This window comes from Pteronotus mesoamericanus, unplaced genomic scaffold (assembly GCF_021234165.1).
Source record: "Pteronotus mesoamericanus isolate MK-2021 breed Mesoamerican mustached bat unplaced genomic scaffold, CSHL_Meso_final contig_256, whole genome shotgun sequence".
Classification (NCBI taxonomy): domain Eukaryota; kingdom Metazoa; phylum Chordata; class Mammalia; order Chiroptera; family Mormoopidae; genus Pteronotus; species Pteronotus mesoamericanus.
Genome location: NW_026555108.1, coordinates 629290 through 646184, shown reverse-complemented (window position 1 = coordinate 646184; position 16895 = coordinate 629290). Strand labels below are relative to the sequence as shown.

General features: G+C 44.0%; 2 protein-coding genes across 3 annotated transcripts in view; both read left to right on the top strand.

Annotated features, from left to right (window-relative positions):
- The window catches only part of MTMR8 (myotubularin related protein 8), an 85429-nt gene extending 78953 nt beyond the window's left edge, over positions 1-6476 (top strand). Inside the window, exons 14-15 of the mRNA XM_054574221.1 lie at positions 2635-2758; positions 6126-6476. Coding sequence (XP_054430196.1) covers positions 2635-2758; positions 6126-6476 — 475 coding nt within the window. The remainder of the gene's footprint in view (positions 1-2634; positions 2759-6125) is intronic.
- Positions 6477-8947: 2471 nt separating this feature from the next.
- ASB12 (ankyrin repeat and SOCS box containing 12) lies at positions 8948-15407 on the top strand. 2 transcript variants are annotated; one of them, XM_054574193.1, is made up of 4 exons: positions 8948-9012; positions 11135-11256; positions 13857-14706; positions 15134-15407. In XM_054574193.1, exons 3-4 carry the CDS (start codon positions 13911-13913, stop codon positions 15265-15267), a joined length of 930 nt encoding a protein of 309 aa, XP_054430168.1. In that variant the 5' UTR covers positions 8948-9012; positions 11135-11256; positions 13857-13910; the 3' UTR covers positions 15268-15407. The 2 variants fall into 2 exon arrangements, with proteins under 2 accessions (XP_054430168.1, XP_054430167.1); XM_054574192.1 differs by lacking the exon at positions 11135-11256.
- Positions 15408-16895: the final 1488 nt, after the last annotated feature.

The window sequence follows — 16895 nt, the reverse complement described above, 5'->3', positions numbered from 1 at the left end:
ACCTAGGCTGGCTGTTGCTAGTGCTGGGCCTGGGGCCACTTAACAAGAACTACAGAGCTGGGGGCTCACTAAGGTCACCTGTTGCTTGTTTGAGAGAATTTAGGAAGTTGTGTAGTATGAACCCAGACTCTTTCATATGGAAAAGCAACTGTTAGCTTGGGTGGGCCTGTAATACGGGTGGAACGGAGCCTCAGAAAATTTTCATGGTGGGGCAAACATTGTTAGCCAGGTTGATGTCGTCTCAGATGTGACACTCAAACTGCCGGCTCTGTGGCTTTGTGGGGAGAGGGTTCAGAAAAGGAACAATGACCTCTGCCCACCTTTCTGTCAGGGAGAAAGCTGTCCCCCAGCTCTCACCTTGATGCCAGACACTTCAGTTTCTCCCTGTATGCCACTGGTGCCTTTCAAGATGCCACCCTGGTGCTGGGGCTTAGAGGGAGTGAGTCTGAGTAAGTTCATGTGTGGGTTCTTCGAAGAGAAGCTGCTTGGGACTCAAGCAGTTTTTTTCCACGGACTGAATCCCTGCTGGATTTTGCAGCCAGAAATTATGGAGTCTTATCTTCTGGCACTGGAACCCTGGGCTGGGGTGCCGGGACTCCTTGCTCCTCAGATGTCCCTCCCAAGTTTTTATCCACCACACGAGGATGTGGGACCAGCCAGTTCTGTGTCTCTACCCCTCCCACCAGTCTGGATGGGTGTAGTTTCTTAAGTTCCATTGTTGTCAGACTTCCATTCAACTCGCTTTCTGCCAGTTCTGAGTGATGGTTGTTCTATATTTTAGTTGTAATTTTGGTATGGCTGTGTGAGGAGGCAAGCTCTCTTTACTTATGCTGCCATTTTGACTGGAAGTCTCCCTGTTAATCTTTTAATGGCTCTCTTGTATTTAAGAAGTCACTTTTCTTTTACTACTGTCAAGATTCTCTTTGTCTTTGAGAAACTCTCTCTGTTTTATTTTAATGTGTTTTGGTGTGGATGTATTTGGATTTATCTTACTTGAAAATTGCTGAGCTTCTTATGCTCTAAATTAATTTCTGTCCTCGAATTTGGGAAGTTCTCAGCCATTTATGTCTTTATAAATGTCTTCAAAGTTATTATGTCTTCAAATAAACTCTACACCGTTTCCTCTTTCTCTTCCCTTTATGAGACTCCCATTATGCCTATAATGGTATAGTTCATGTTGTCCCATGAGTCCCTTAGGCTCTGTTTACTTTTCTTCATTCTTTTTTTCTTTTGGTTCCTCAGACTCATTAATTTCAAATGACCTCTCTTCAAGCTTGCTCATTCTTTCTTCTGTCTAATTAAATCTGTGTTGGGCCTATCTAGTGAATATTTGAATTTAGTGGTTTTGTTTTTTAACTCCGGAATTCCTGTTTGGTTCTTTTTTAAACATTTTTCCTTCCTTAATGGTATTCTCTTTTTGATTCTAAATCATTTTCCTTATTTTGTCTTTTTGTCCTCATCCTCTTTGAGCTCACTGAACATATTTAAAGCAGTTTTAAATGTTTTGTCAAGTAAGCCAAAGGCCTGTGGCTTTTTAGGGTTTCTGGATATCTATTTTGTTCCTTTGAATAGACTATGTGTCTTTCTTTCTCTGTATGATTCATCATCTTTTCTTGAAATTGGGGCATTTAAAAATTAGATACCTCTCCTAGTCTTTGAAGACTTGTTTCCATTCAGGGGAAGGCCTATACTAATCAACCCAGTTTAAAAGCTCAGGGTCAATTCGAACCTTTTCTGGATATTTATCTTCCCAGGGCCTGTGCATGTGCTTTTAACCCCATTCCCCATATACTCAGGTGCTTTTAAATATACTAGTTTTCCAAAGGGCTTCACCCCTGCTTCTCGTAAGCCTTGGAAGTTCTTTTGTATTCCTCTATCCGTAATCTCTTGCCTCAAGGCACCAACTGTCTGCAGACCCCCTGCACCTCTCACCTGCCACTGCTTTAACCATTCCAGTTAGTGTTTCATGGAAGGTGAGACAGGAATTAATCCTTTGGGGCAGCCCACAGACAAGCCAGAGCATTGCAAGCAACTTTCAGTCTTTTCCTTCCATTCTGATGGAGGAACTGGGAATTGAGCACAGTCCTCCCATTTGCACTATGCTGCACTGAGGAGCTGGTAGACAAGGATAAGTAAAAGCACTATGAATTTTTCTAAAATTCTGGGTACAGTTTGTTTTGGTTAGGCATTCACTTGATTGCTCTAGCTTCTTACCTTGTTTCTAGATTCTCACAAAGTTACTTTGGTCCATCTATTTTATTTTTATGTACTTACTGTTTCCATGGGAGAACTAGGACCTAGAGCTTCCAAATTTGTCATTTTGCTTATATCACTCCCTATTACCAATTAAAACTGCATGTGAATCTATATTTTTTCAAAATAAAAAGTTTCACTTAATTTTTAAAATTAAGCTCAAATTTGCTCACATACAAAGTGTCTCTTTAAGCAGAGTTCTTTCTGATTGGAACTTTACTCTTCAGCTATGAGTCTGTCCAGTCTTTTTAATGTCATTAAAATTACCTTATTTTTGAGATCTGCCCACCTACCAGGGTAATATTTTCTTTACATAAGGAAAAAATAGTAATCTATTCCTCTGGCTAAACTAATGCACTTTTTTCTTTTTGTTTATTCAAGGTTCTGGTGTGGAATGTATAATCGCTTTGACAAAGGACTACATCCCCAGCAAAGTATGCTAGCGTGCCTCCTGGAAATTAAGAAGCAGAAAATGCTGCAGGTAGGTGTGCACAAACTAGAAATAGTACTGGGAAAGGTCTCAAAATGAGCCCCTCTTTCCCATTCTGTGTGGGCCCAACCCACTTGGAGTCGAATTGGTACTTGTGAGAAGCTGCCTGGCTGGCTTGTTATTATACTTTCTGCCTTCCAGATGTCCTGGGTATACAGAGTCTGAGGCACAACTCTTTTTCTTTCTTCCCATAGAATGTGGTAAATATCACACTTAACTAGTTAAATAAGTTCCCTTTTTGATTTGTATGTAATTATTAGGAGAAACAAGAGGGAATAACAGGAAAGTCATACTAGTGTTATCCATCAAGAGAGTAAGTATAACATCTTGGGTATATTGCTAAGAACAATGGAATTGTTATATTTTAAATTAGGAAAACCTGCCCTGGCTGGTGCAGCTCAGTGGACTGAGCGCCAGACTGCAAAGCGAGGGTTGCCAATTCAATTCCCAGTCAGGGCACATGCCTGGGTTGTGAGCCAGGTCCCCAGTCGGGGGCGTACAAGAGGTAACCACACATTGATGCTTCTTTCCCTCTTTCTCTGTCCCTTCCTCTCTCTGTAAAAATAAATAAATAAAATCTTTTTAAAAAATTAGGAAAACCTTATAAAAATTCTTATTTTCTCCCCATGAAGATCACAAATTGTTCCTTGAGTGCTCACGTCATGTGTGTTGATTGTTTTATAATACCAGCAAAACCAAAATCAGACACTTGTTTTTAGATTTACTTATTTTTATAGAGAGGGGAAGGGAGGGAAAAAGAAAGGAAGAGAAACATCGATGTGTGAAAGCAACATTCATTGGTTGCCTCTCACACACCACCAATTGGGGACCTGCCCTGACTGGGGATTGAACTGACAACCTTTTGGTTCGCAGGCCAGCACTCAATCCGCTGAGCCAAACAAGTCAGAGCCAAAACCAGACACTTGTTTTTACTTACAGGTTAAGCAAGTCAAGATTTTCTTTCAAAATACGAAGAATGCTGAGCTGCTTCTAGAATCTAGAGGTCCTTAAGGGTGTGTTTGAAGGAGAGGGAGGGGTACTTCTTAGAAAAGAATTCTTGGAAAGGGTGTGCTATTTAGGAATTGGGTGTGAACCCACCATAGGCCAAATTAAGACATACCTTTTCTTCTCCCATAAGTAAACAAATACCTTTTATTGTTTGATAAGTGTATTTCATTTGAGAAGATAATTTGAGAAGATTGAGAAGAAATGAGAAGATAAATGTATTGAGATTACATCATATCTCAAACTTTTGAATGTCCTGTTGGGAAGCAATTGTCAGTTACTTTGTTCCATTTTTTTAAAAAAAGGAAAGATGCCCTGGGTGGGTGGCTCATTTGGTTGGAGCATCATCCTGTACACCAGATGGTTGCAGGTTCAGTCCCTGGTCAGGGCACGTACCTAGATTGTGAGTTCGATCCCTAGTCGGGGCACGTATAGGAGGCAACTGATAAATGTTTCTTTATCTCTCTTTCTCTCTCTCTCTCCCCCGTTCCTTTCTCACTAAAATCAATAAATATATCCTCAGATGAGGATATTTAAAACAAGAAGAGGCCCTGGCCAGGTAGCTCAGTTAATTAGAATGTTGTCCCAATATACCAAGGTTGTAGGTTCAATCCCCAGTCAGGGCACATATGAGTCAACCAATGAATGTATAACTAAGTGGAACAACAGATCTCTCTCTATCCCGCCCCCACCTTGTATAAAATCAATAAGTAAAAAGAAAAAAGAAGATAAGGAAGGAAAACTGAAGCATGACTTAAAATTATAGGAAACAGGAAGCAAGCAGTCCTGGGAAGACCAAGCTCTAGGCAGAACTGAGAAGGAGGAAAACTTTCCTAGCTTCTCCTGCCTCCTCTTCTACAAGGCCCCCAGAGCAGGCCACTTCTCCTAGACTCAGCCATCTAACTTATTCCTACCTGATTTTTGAGAGAGAATCAGATTCATTCTAGGTAAAACCAGATCATTCTCTGATTATAAAGTAAAAAATTAAGGCTTTTAAAATATATATGAATATTTATTAACATCATTTTTTAATTTACAGAAGAAAAACAAAAATGGCCCATAATATTATTACCCAAATAATCCTGTCAAAATTTTACTTTTTATCTTTTAAAGATTGTATTTACTCATGTTTAGAGAGAGAGGAGGGGAGGGAGAAACAGAGGGAAAGAAACATTAATGTGAGAGAGAAACAGCAGGTGGTTGCCTTTTGAAGGCAACCTGACTTGGGATCAAACTTGCCACCCAGGCATGTGCCCTGACAGGGAATCAAACAAGCGACCTTTCACTTTGCAGGGTGATACCCAACCAACTGAGCTACACTGGTCAGGGCAATCCTATTGAAATTTTTAAAATGCAATTCATGTTCAAAGTTAGAATGCAGAATACAAAAGCATACAAGATGAAGAAATGTTTAAAAGACTTCCCCAGCTATTTACCCATTTAGATTTTCCCTTCAGGGGTTATCACTCTGTGTGCGTGTGCGTGTGTGTGCGCGTGCGTGTGTGTGCTCGCGTGAGATAGAGACAGAGAGACAGAGACAAGGAAATTGATTTTGTGGTATCTGGAAAAATAAGAATGAATGCCTGTTCTCTAAGGCAGGAGCTCTTAACTGGAGTCCATGAACCCATCGGTGTCCACAGATGCCTTTGGGGCATCTGTGATGTCCCTGAAATTATATCTAAAAACTGTGTATATTCTGCCTCATGCTCACATACGTGCATGCATGTAGTTTTCTGAGAAGAAGGTAGGTCCATTATTTTCTTCAGATTTTCAAAAGGATCTATGACCACCAGAAAGTTAAGTATCATTGAATCATTGTGTTGTCTCCAAAAATGAAAATATCCATTGGTAGCATGAAGTAGTTGACAGGTTATAGGCAGATTAAAGACTTTGGCATTAAAAAAAGGTAGAGGCAGATCGCAGTTCTGCCGCTTCCTAAATGTGTCAATTTAGGTGACTAACTTAAATTTTCTGAGCCTCAGTTTCCTCATCTGTAAAATACAGCTAATACCTAATTAGTAGGATTCTTATAAGTATAAAAGGAAACACTATCTGTAATGTTTCCAGCACATAGAGGCATTCAATAAATGTTTGTTAGTCTCCCCCTTACCCTTCTGCTCCCAGTAATAAAATTCCATTTATTAGAAAAAAAGACTTTTATACACACAAGACCCCTGAGGATCTTTTAATGGTTGGGCTTTTAAAGCACTATGTCAAATGATGAAGAAAAAATGATTGGGGGTAAGGTGGGGGGGACAGAAGGTCATTTGCTTCCATATAAGTGACAGTAGGCAGGATCCCTGCAAGTCTATGTGATACTTTTCTAGTTTTTCTCCTGTTTATAATTCTTTTCAACCATTCCTTGCTCCCATAACAGAAATTGAAAGCTCATGAAGACCCACCAGAAGAACTCTTTACCAGCACTCAATTTGGGGATTCATTATCTCAGCATCCGGAAAGTCCTTTGACCAATCCTCTTGGTTTTATGGGAGACCGGCATGACTTACCCAGAGAAGGAGGCCTCCAAGCTCAGAAGGATCAAGTAAAAAGCCAGTGTGGCGACTGCTACCATGACTGTTATGACATTACAGGCAGCCTTATGTCCATAAGCATTTCTGGGGATGTGGGCTTCTCTGGAGACCCAGGCACCTCTGAGTCCAGAGGTGCCTCTGAGGCCACAGGCATCTCCAAGACTAGCACCAAGGAGGCAGGTAGCTCCAAGAAATAGTAAGCTCCTTACCTGCTTCCATGCTAGGTGCACCTGTGGCACCCACAATGATCCTTGTTCCAAAGAAGGTTATGCTGCTTTTCTAATTCGTTTACATGGGCAGGGCCAGGGCACCCCTCGTCCCACTTAAGAATCTGAACGGGGATTTAAAGCGTTTACTAATTAAGCAACCAGTAAATGCACATCAAGTAGCCTGATGTTATTGTTCTAGAATGGGATTTAACTTTAGAAATGTTGCCTTTGAGCTGAGATGTTATACTGATTCCGTTATTCCATTTCCCTTCCCTACTTTTTCACCCTCACTGCTCTAGCATGAGAACAAAGTGCGAATATTGTCATGGTGGTGAATTAAGATGCTGTTGAGGGGCTGGAGAGATGGTGTGTAACAGATAACTGAGTTACAGACTGGTTTAAAAGGAAATTTCACTTTCATGTATGTTTACTCATAGGATGTAAGCTAATGTTATTGCCAATAAAGACTGTGACGTTTGCCTGAGAAATAAAATGTTCCTTAACTGTTAACATGGGTGCATGAATGCTTGATGGTTTATAACATAAAAGGGAATAGTTATCTTAAGTTACACTTGCTCTTTAAGTATTATAAAACCAACCCACACCCCAGCTGGGTTTTATAATACTCACTTAGCCAACTCCTCTTTTCATATAGTCCGTAGGTAAACTTGAATCCACTACATTCCAAAATGATCAATTCCATTTTAGTGGAGTCTGAATTAACATAGATCACTAGCATTCTCAACATCAGTTCCGGAGACAATTGAAAATCTCAGTGCTTTAGACCCTAGCTTACTCATGGCCCGTGTTCCCATCTTTTTCCTAAAACGGGCCTCCTCTTAGGTCTTTTCATGAAAACCAGTGGTTTTGCTTCTCCAGACAGCACAGCAAGTTTGTAGATTTTTAGATACTGTTGGCACTATTTTTATAATTTGGCCAGTATATCACTTTGTGCTAATGGATGCTTTTCAAAAAAAGCCCATTCTTAGAGTGGGCCTAAATACTCCTTGGGCAAGGGATGTGTTTCTTTTTGTTTAAACTCCAGATTTTCCTCTTGGGATTGATGCCACTTGCTGTACATTTTCCTAGTGGATATTCAGTCATGGTTTATCCACTTTCACATGCTGGGCGAGGGCAGGCCTCTGGCAGTTTGGATCATGCAGTGTGTATCGTCAGCATTTTCAGAACTCCCATTGCAAACAGAATCTAGGTTCTCACCCAAGATATCTATTCAAATACTGTATGTCTGGGCTACACTGAAAAATGAGATATCTTCGTGAAAGAACCATCTCTGTACTGCCACATCCAATTGTAAACACAGACCTTTCTAAATGCTCTTAAAAGGCTTCTTAGTTACTTTTCTCTGTACAAAAGAGGTACCTTTTAATTTAACTGTTAGAAGGAAGAGAGAAAAGCCAGTATAGCTCCTGTAACTAAACTATGGACACAAAACAATCTTCCTCTTTAGAGGGAAAACACTAAATCATTTTGGCTGTCCTTTTTTATATGTAAATATGCCTTTCTTACTAACCTCCTCTTAGTAGCTTTTTAAATTCTGTATTTTTAAAGAACTAGTTTATTTGAGTCTTTTCCATTTATAAGTAGGAACCATTTTTTAATTTACCTTTTTTTGATAGTTGCCTTGTTCCTTTCATCTTAAAGTAGTAGGGTGATTTTCTATTGTATCTTCTCTGATCCTTCTCTTTCCACAATTTGGTCCTTGGCTTATATAATGTAAATCATCAGATGTTTTTGGTTATAATTTGACTTCTTTTGGAAAACTGTCATTTGTACAAATCATTTTGATCTGGTTTGATGCGTTAGGCGTGAGAAGAGTGGGGAGGCTATGGGCATTTTCTTCAGGCTGAGCCTGTTGTGTTAGTGGACTGAGGAGGCCTTTATACATTATCCAGACCTTATTAAACTTCAGAAAACCCTACTGATACCCATTCCAGTATGGAGGTCTCTGTTCCCCCTGCCCCTCTTCACTCATGGGTGTGAAGGGGGAGGGGGGCAATGTCTTGATGGCCCTTCAAGAAAGGAAAAGGAAATCCAGAGGAGGCTAAGTGAGGGAGGAAAAAAGAGGCCCCTACCCAGAGGAGGGAAGCTCAGGGGTCTAGCCATGTGGGCCATTTGAATGGTGGGGAGGGGTACACAGGGGCACACTAGGAGCATGAGCCCTGACCTCACCAGGCACCTGTCTCTCTGTCAGTCAGTCCTTCCAGGACTTCCCCATGGACGGCCCCCCTCCTCTGGCTGGGATCACTCCCAGAATGGCACTCGTAAGATAACACGGCCCTGGGAGGGGGGTGGAGGGCAACCTAAAATTAGCCCCATGGACCTAGTCAGCCCAGGGGCTGACGGCTAGCCTTCAGGCAGTGCTAACAGTGGGAACTGGGAGTCTCCCCCGCTCCAGCCTTGGGGCAGTAGGGGCTCCCCAAGGACGAACCACCAGGGCCCTGTGCTTCGCAGAAAGGCGGGGACAGTGGCAACCCTGGTCAGCGCAGCCTCAGGCAGGAGCCCGGTGAGTACCAGGAGCCTAGGACACCACATCACCGCCATGGAGTAGTGAGCCTGCAGGCCCATGGCTTGTTCCCACTCACTCTGGTTTCTGGGGGCACTTGGGAGGTCTGTAGGTAAACCTGCCCACAGAGGGAGAGAGGGATTCAATGACGGCTTCCTGCTGTGTCTGTCCCAAGGGGTTGTGTCTGCCGAGGCTTTGGGGTCCAAATGGACCTAGTTCTTGAGATAAATTGACCTTTTTACAGTTCAGAGTGTTGAGATTTGTCTTTATGTCCTTTTGTGGTATTTGTGAGTCTGTGTAGAGGTGCAGCAGGGTGGTCTCAGGGCAGAAGGGCAGACAGAGCTCCTCAGGATGTGGGGAAGAAGGTGAGTCTAAGAAATGGTCTACGCATGCCTGGGGGACTCTTCCAGGACCCACAGAAACTAGCCACTCCATTTGGAGCTCATAGCCTGTATTCATAGGCCCTCAAGAGTGCCTTAGATAGATTTCAAAGGATGCAAAAACATAGATGGGGCCTTCCCCCTCCCAACCTGTAACTAGAAATTGACCGTTTCAAGGACGAATGCAGGCAGCAGATGACAGTACTATTACTAGTTTATGTAACTTGGTCACCAGAAGAAATAACAGACATTTCATATCATATTACAGTCATGGCAGATTTCTGGAATTGTCACTTTTGCTCATCATCAACATAGAAATTACTAGATCTTGTTATTTAATGTGTTAATAAGGAACATTTATTACTATCATATAATTTTAAAAATATTTAATAGCTGTCTTTCGATTTATTTTCTTTAAACCTACGTACTTTCTTATTTTATTTTATCTTATTTATTTTATTTTATTTTATGTATTAAAAACCATTCTGAAATGGGACCAGAGGTTGCCACAGGGGCCAATGTCTGTCTGTCTATCTGTATGTCTCTCTCTCTCTCTCTCTCTCTCTCTCTCTCACACACACACACACACACACACACACACACACACACATACACACACACACGTTTAAAACCCCTGCACTCAGAAACAGGAAGGGGATCCTTGTACAAAATAGTCCCATAATAACTATTGATTAAAAAACCACAACAACGTGAGGTTAGACAAGCAGAGTAGATTTACTTATCCTATCTAATAAGGCACAATCCACTAAAGTGCCCAAGCCAACTGGGAACCATGGCTTTATTTCCCTCTGGAGGCTCATTAGATGGACCCTGCTGTGAGCTCATGGTATGATCTTGGTGAGAACTTTGGCGTTTTCCTGCACGCCCCCTGCTGCCTTCATCTCCGTGGACACAACTCCCCTCCAAAAAATATATTAAGGGAGCCCTTGCTGGCTGTCTGAAGAAATGATTTGTAAAGAAACCTTCCATGAATGAAGTCCATGGAATTCAGCATGGCCCTCACAGCTGAGGATTCTGGGAGCTGCAATGCAAATCTGCTAGAGGCAAGGGGGGAGAGTTATGTGTACATTTTTTCAGGTTGCAATAGGAAGACAGAATGGGGAGTAGGGAAACATGGATTCTATTTCTGGCTCTATTATTGCCTTGTAAGGCACCTTGCAAATCCATTACCTTCTCAAGGCCTCAGTTTCCTCCATCCACAAAACAGAGATGATGCAGTGTTACCGCTTCCATTATGGTGAAATAGGTTTGAAAATCACAAGATTATAGGTATGTTCTGGGTTCTCGCTAATGAAAAAACTGACAATGTCAGCCATGTGACCCTTGGAAAGACTGTTCTCCTCTGAGCCTTGGTTTTTCCCATCTCTAAATTGAAATTAAAGTATATGACGTATTAGGTGCATTTCAGCTCTGAGGTTATAGGACTTTACGCAGGGAGCAATAGTCATTGAAGACCTAAGTGATATCATCACATTAAAAATAGTTACTGAGTACTACATTCAGGTGCCATTCTAAACACTTAATGTGTATTAATTCATGTAATCCTTACAATAACCCCTGGAGGCAGGTACTATCATCCTGTCTATACAGATGAAAAACTGGGCACGGCAAGATTAAGTGATCTGCCCTAGGTCACACTGTTACTAAGTGGTGGATCAGGGATTGAAGCGGAATGCCAGACCATGTTTTACCACTACCTTATATGGCCTTTCAATCTGCAGTGAAGCAAAACAGACCCATATAGAAGCAGTTACAATACAGCGCGATGACTCCTATAGTGCTATAAAAGCTCAGACTCTGAAGGAACTAACCCGTCAGAAGAAAATGCATGTGACGGAAGAAGGTATATTTATGGAGAGTTATCATTTCTCCTATCGCTGAATTGTGGGGTATTAGTAGAGGATTAGTAGAAAGTAAGGCTGGAGATGTTGGCCAAGATTTGCTCATGAAGGACCCTTGAGCCAGGCTAAGGCATCGGGGCTGTAACTCAAAGAAAGAGAAGCCATTAAGAGATTTAAAACAGGATTGGCACAGATAAGATTCGTATTTTTAAATAGTCATTTCAACCACAATGTGGAGGAAATATTGAAAGGGGAAACTAGCTAGCAGACCACTGTAGCAACTGAGGCAAAAGATTATGGGGGCCTAGATAAACTACCGGCAATGGGATGGGCCTGAGGGTGTGAGCTGTAGAGATCTTTGGGAAGTAAAAGCCACAGGACTTGAAGACCAATTGGATGGGAGTGGGATGAAGAGACAAAAGGACTGAGAGATGAATCTTGAGTTTTTGGTTTGGTTGACCAGGTAGACGGTGAGAAACTGAGGTATGGATCAAGTTTTGTGATACTGCTGACTTTGAAGTGCTTGAAGAAATTCAGTGAATATATACTTTTTTTTTTTTTTTTTTTTTTTTTTTTTTTGCTAGAGAGAGAGCTGATAAACCTGAGAGCTACAGCTATGGGACTGGGAAGAAGAGGATCGAGGAGAGAACTAGGGAAACAACTATTTCAGGGGAGAACAGAGGGGAGAAAAACCAGGAAAACATGCTGACCAGAAAGCCAAGGGAGGACCATGTAGGAGGAAGTGATAGTGGGGACAGGTGTCCCAGGAAAGTCTGAGGAGGAAAGATACGAGAAGCAGCCAGTATATTTAACCACAAAAATGACTTTTTAAAGAACTATGTCAGTGTGTGATTGAGGGTAAGTTGCACTGGACTGAAGACGGGAGAGAAAGGAATGAGAGATGGGAAAATAGACAGTAGGCAACTCTTTGGTTATTTTTGATAAAGAAGAAAGACAGGAAGGAAAATGTGTCTCGAGTTGGGACAAAGAACCATAGAAGTGTTTTGTTTTCTAAGATGATTGAGGGGAAGGAGCCAGTGGGGAGGTTAAAAGCGCAAAGAGAGGAAGCTCACCTTCAAAGAACTAATACATGGTAGCTCTCTTCCCCTTAACAGACTCACGAGGCAAGGGCTATTATTTCTATCTTGTAGACAACGGAACCGAGTCCAAAGACCGGAAGAGTCCTGTGCAAGGTTACTCAGCTAGGCTCTGGGGTTGCTAAGTTGCCACCTTAGGTCTGCCTTATTTCTAAAGCCCTCTTCTTATAATTGCACCCCAAAATAAATAAATAATAAGACCATCATATGAAGTCGATGCTTGTGGGTAAGGAGGAGTCTAAAGTTGAGGGAGACCCCATCCACCCACCTCAGAAATGTTTTGAGGTGTGTACTCGAGGTCCCAGGCTAACAAAGAGGGGTGGTGGTGGACAGTAACTAAAAGGAGGTGTGTGGCCCGGAGGCCGCAGCTGCAGGTAATGGGAGAGCAGGGAGTCTCGGGCTCTGGAAAACCTAGCAGCTCGCCCTGATGACATTGCAAACTGAGGTGGGTGACTGACTTTAAACGCTAGAAACAGGACTGTTAAGGTCAGAGTTAGCTTGAGTCAGTCGTTGTGCCATGGGTGATTTCACAGGGTCTGGGGATAATGGGGAGAGACGAGGTGAGGGTTCAGGCAAGGTTCAAAGCTGGATGGGGCAGAGAGGATGGGGAAAGGCTTGACCCAGAGGGATGGGGAAACCATGGTAAGGGAGTAATCAAAGGGAGTAATCAAAGGGAGTCCTGGGTTGAAATGGCCTTGGGGCAAAATGCAGTTGTCACCAGAGAAAAGGACTTGCCACTATTTCCTGCCATCTCTTTGACTCCATCTCACTTGACATGCGCTCTCTGTAATGTCACCTCTTTTATTTGATCGGTAAATGTCACTCCCCATCCATTTGCTGAATAATTCTGTTACCTGAAGCACGAGCCATGAGTCTGAGGGGAGGTCACATATGAGAGGCTGTGAAGAGGTTGAACCTCATCCAGAAGGCTAAGACTTGGTGTCAGAATGCTCAGGGATGGGAGCTGAGCATCACAAAGCACCATTCTGTTGGCCTAGAAACTGCCAGGCCAGGGCCCCCTCATTAGTTCACATACTCTGAACTAAGGAAGATGTATCTCCCAAATCCCCAGCCATGATATAAGTTCTGCTGGGAGTGGAGGAATACAAGATGAATACAGGGGTCCTCATCGTGGTTTTGACACAGTAATGAAGCACAGATAAGCGGAAATGTGGTGTGAAAGTTCATAGCTAAAGTCGACTTGTGATCTTTGGGAACCCCTGAGCAGGGGGAGGAGGGTTCAGGTCGGGGTGTTAGGCAGGGCTTCCCAGACGTAGGAGTTTGAAGGTCAGGCAGAACAGCATATCCGAAGGCACCAAGCTGTGAAAACGCCTGATCTGTTTTGGCAGCCATCTCTGGGGCTGGAAATAACACGGAGTGGGGCTTTAAAGCAGGGGACCCATGAGTGAAGAACCTTATGGTGAAGGATGGGGGGAAGGGCAAGGGCTGGTATCCAGGCTTTTGATGGGGACCCTCAGCCTCTCTCCCCTTTCTGTCGTCCGCAGACCTGGCGTGTTGTCCTCCTCCTAATGAGAATAGCTCTGCTCTCATAAGCCAACATGAACTTCATGGACATCAGCAAAATGTTCTCCCTCCTGCAGCCCAACAAGGAGGAGGAGGACACTGACACGGAGGAGAAGCAGGCTCTCCGTGAAGCAGTGCACAGAAACGACTCCTATACCTTGGACCAGCTTTTGCGCCAGGAGCGTTATAAACGTGTCATCAACAGTAGGAGTGGCTGGGGTGTTCCTGGGACACCCTTGCGCTTGGCTGCTTCTTATGGCCACCTGAGTTGTTTGCAGGTCCTCCTGGCACACGGCGCCGACGTTGACAGCTTGGACATCAAGGCACAGACACCACTTTTTACCGCCGTCAGCCATGGCCATCTGGATTGCGTGGGTGTGCTTTTGGAAGCCGGCGCCTGTCCTAGTGGAAGCATCTACAACAACTGCTCTCCCGTGCTCACAGCCGCGCGTGATGGTGCTGTTGCCATCCTGCAGGAGCTCCTAGGTCACGGTGCAGATCCCAATGTCAAGGTGAAACTACCACTCTGGGTGTCGAACATCAGTTCATTTTCTGGCCCCCTTTTTCTGGCTGCAGTCTATGGGCACCTTGACTGTTTCCGCCTGCTTTTGCTCTATGGGGCAGACCCCGACTACAACTGCACTGACCAGTACCTGTTAGCTCGTGTTACACAGCCCCGCACCCTCCTTGAAACCTGCCTCCACCATAATTGTGATCCAGAGTTCATCCAGCTATTAATTGATTTTGGTGCTAACATCTACCTTCCATCTGTCCTCCTGGATCTGACCTGGAAAGATAATAAAGGTGCCCTGCTACTGCTACAAGCCCGAGGTGAGTGTCAACTAGGTCGGTCCTATGAGCTTCCCGGCGTGAAGGTCCCAGACTCCCAAATCATCCCCCAAGTCAATCCTTCTGGGATGAATTGCAGAAAATACCATCTTCCTCCCACTGCCGGACACCCAGTGGAAAAGAGGTTACATATTCCTTATTAGGGACAAGATCACTAACATGACCTAAGGGAGTAGCAGTAGCCCAATATCTTGTTCTGGCTCTGCCAATGACTGCTTTGTGGCCTTGAGCACGCCCTCTCGAGGCCTCAAGTGTGTCCCCTTTGGTACCATACATTGAAATGAGGGTGGGGGACATCTCTGAGAAGAGAACATTTAGGGCTGCAGCAGCAAGGGCAGGGCGAATGTAGCCTTGGGTGGGAGAATTACCCTGGGGATTGCTTCTCATGACCTGTTTCTCCTTGCTGTAGCCACTCCACGATCACTACTATCGCAGGCCCGTTTAGTTATCCGCAGAGCTCTGCACCAGGCCAACAAGCTACAAGCCACTGACCAGCTGGATATCCCCCCTGTATTGATTAGCTACCTCCAACACAAATTGTAACTTGCAGTCTACCCAGACATCCACGACACCCTGAAAACCTCTTGGGGACCCAGGTAGCTAGAGAGCACTATAGCACCTCCCACTCACTTGGAGCTGCTTTCTTGTATTTCCCTCCACAATAAAATCATCAACAAAATAAATCCTGGTGGCTGTTGTGTCTGGTGTATGTGTGTGTGGGGGGGTGTTGTTTATTGGGGGAGGGCAGTGGTCTACTTGGCCGTGAGGAAGGGTAGCATTTGACAGATATAGGAGATCTAGGCATTGAAAGAGGAAATGTGAAAACTAACCCAATGGTCCACACCTGCTTACCAAAAATCCTTGAGAGAATTTGAAGCTGTGTTGTTCTAAAAGCAAGGTCTTAAAGAATTCAAATGGGTGGAAGGGTAGCATCAGCTTGCTCAGCCCTGTACCTCCCTCCATTTCTCTGGCTGCTGCAAGGCACCTTCTCAGGAGCTGTCACCCAGTCCCCTATTATTCTGAGTCAAGTGACCAGCGAGCCTCCCATTCACTCACCTTCAATCACAGGCTGTTTTCCCTTTAGTCCAGTTTATAATCAAGATCAACCTGGGAAAACAAACTATCAAATATTTATGAACGAATTTAATGCAGAAAAGAAATTGGTTACATAGATGATAGGCAGAGAATCTGAGCAGGACAGGAAGGTAACTAAGATATTAGGGGCATCGGGAGTCCGAGACCACCCCTAGGCTAAAGGAGTGAGGGAGAAAGTATGTGTAGAGTCCAGGGACAGGGATCGCCTGATGGAAAGTGGGATCACAGGTCTGTCTACAGGTGCTAGAACCATAGAAGAGAAGTGCTGCCCAAACCAGAGGAAATGAAAAAAAAAAAACCAAAAACCCTTTCCTTTCCCTCATTCTTTTTTTCAAAGATTTTATTTTTGGAGAGTGGGGAAGAGAGGGAGAGAAACATTGATGTGTGAGGAAAACATCAGTTGTTTGCCTCTTGCATGCCCCCAACGTGGGACCTGGCCCACAAGCCAGGCGTGTGCCCTGACTGGGAATCAAACTCTCAACCTTTTGGTTCGCAGGCTGGCGCTCAATCCACTGAGCCACACCAGGCAGGGCTCCTTTTCCTTCAATTTGCCTCTGATGTCCCTCTCATTAGGGGAAACGGGAAGTCAACTAATTTGAGAGCCTGAGACACACAGCCTAAGGGGGGTCAGCCCCCGTGAAATATAAGGCAGATCAGGGGAAGGTGAGCAGTGGCGGGACAGTGGGAGGACATGGTGTGTGAACTGGGTCAGACACTGGATCACACAACACAAAGCGTAATGACAGTGGGAGCCATAGAATATACACAGCAGACACCACCAGAGGCTCAAAAGGTGGAGACGAAATACTCTGGCTTCTCCACTTTTCCTACCCTCCCAGCAGTGCCTGCCCTTGGTGGAGTCCAGCCAGGAGACGACTGAAGAGAGATCCTGGAAATCACAGCCTGTGGTGATCAGTCAGTTCCCTCTGATGTGGAGAAAATGGGTGGGGGGGGGGGGGAGGAAGAGAACAGGACCAGCAGAGGTAACTACACCAATTCAGATGCAAGCACTTTCATTGTGCTAACTCTTTTGACCTTCCACAATACCTTCTTATATTTCTCCTACAAGACATATG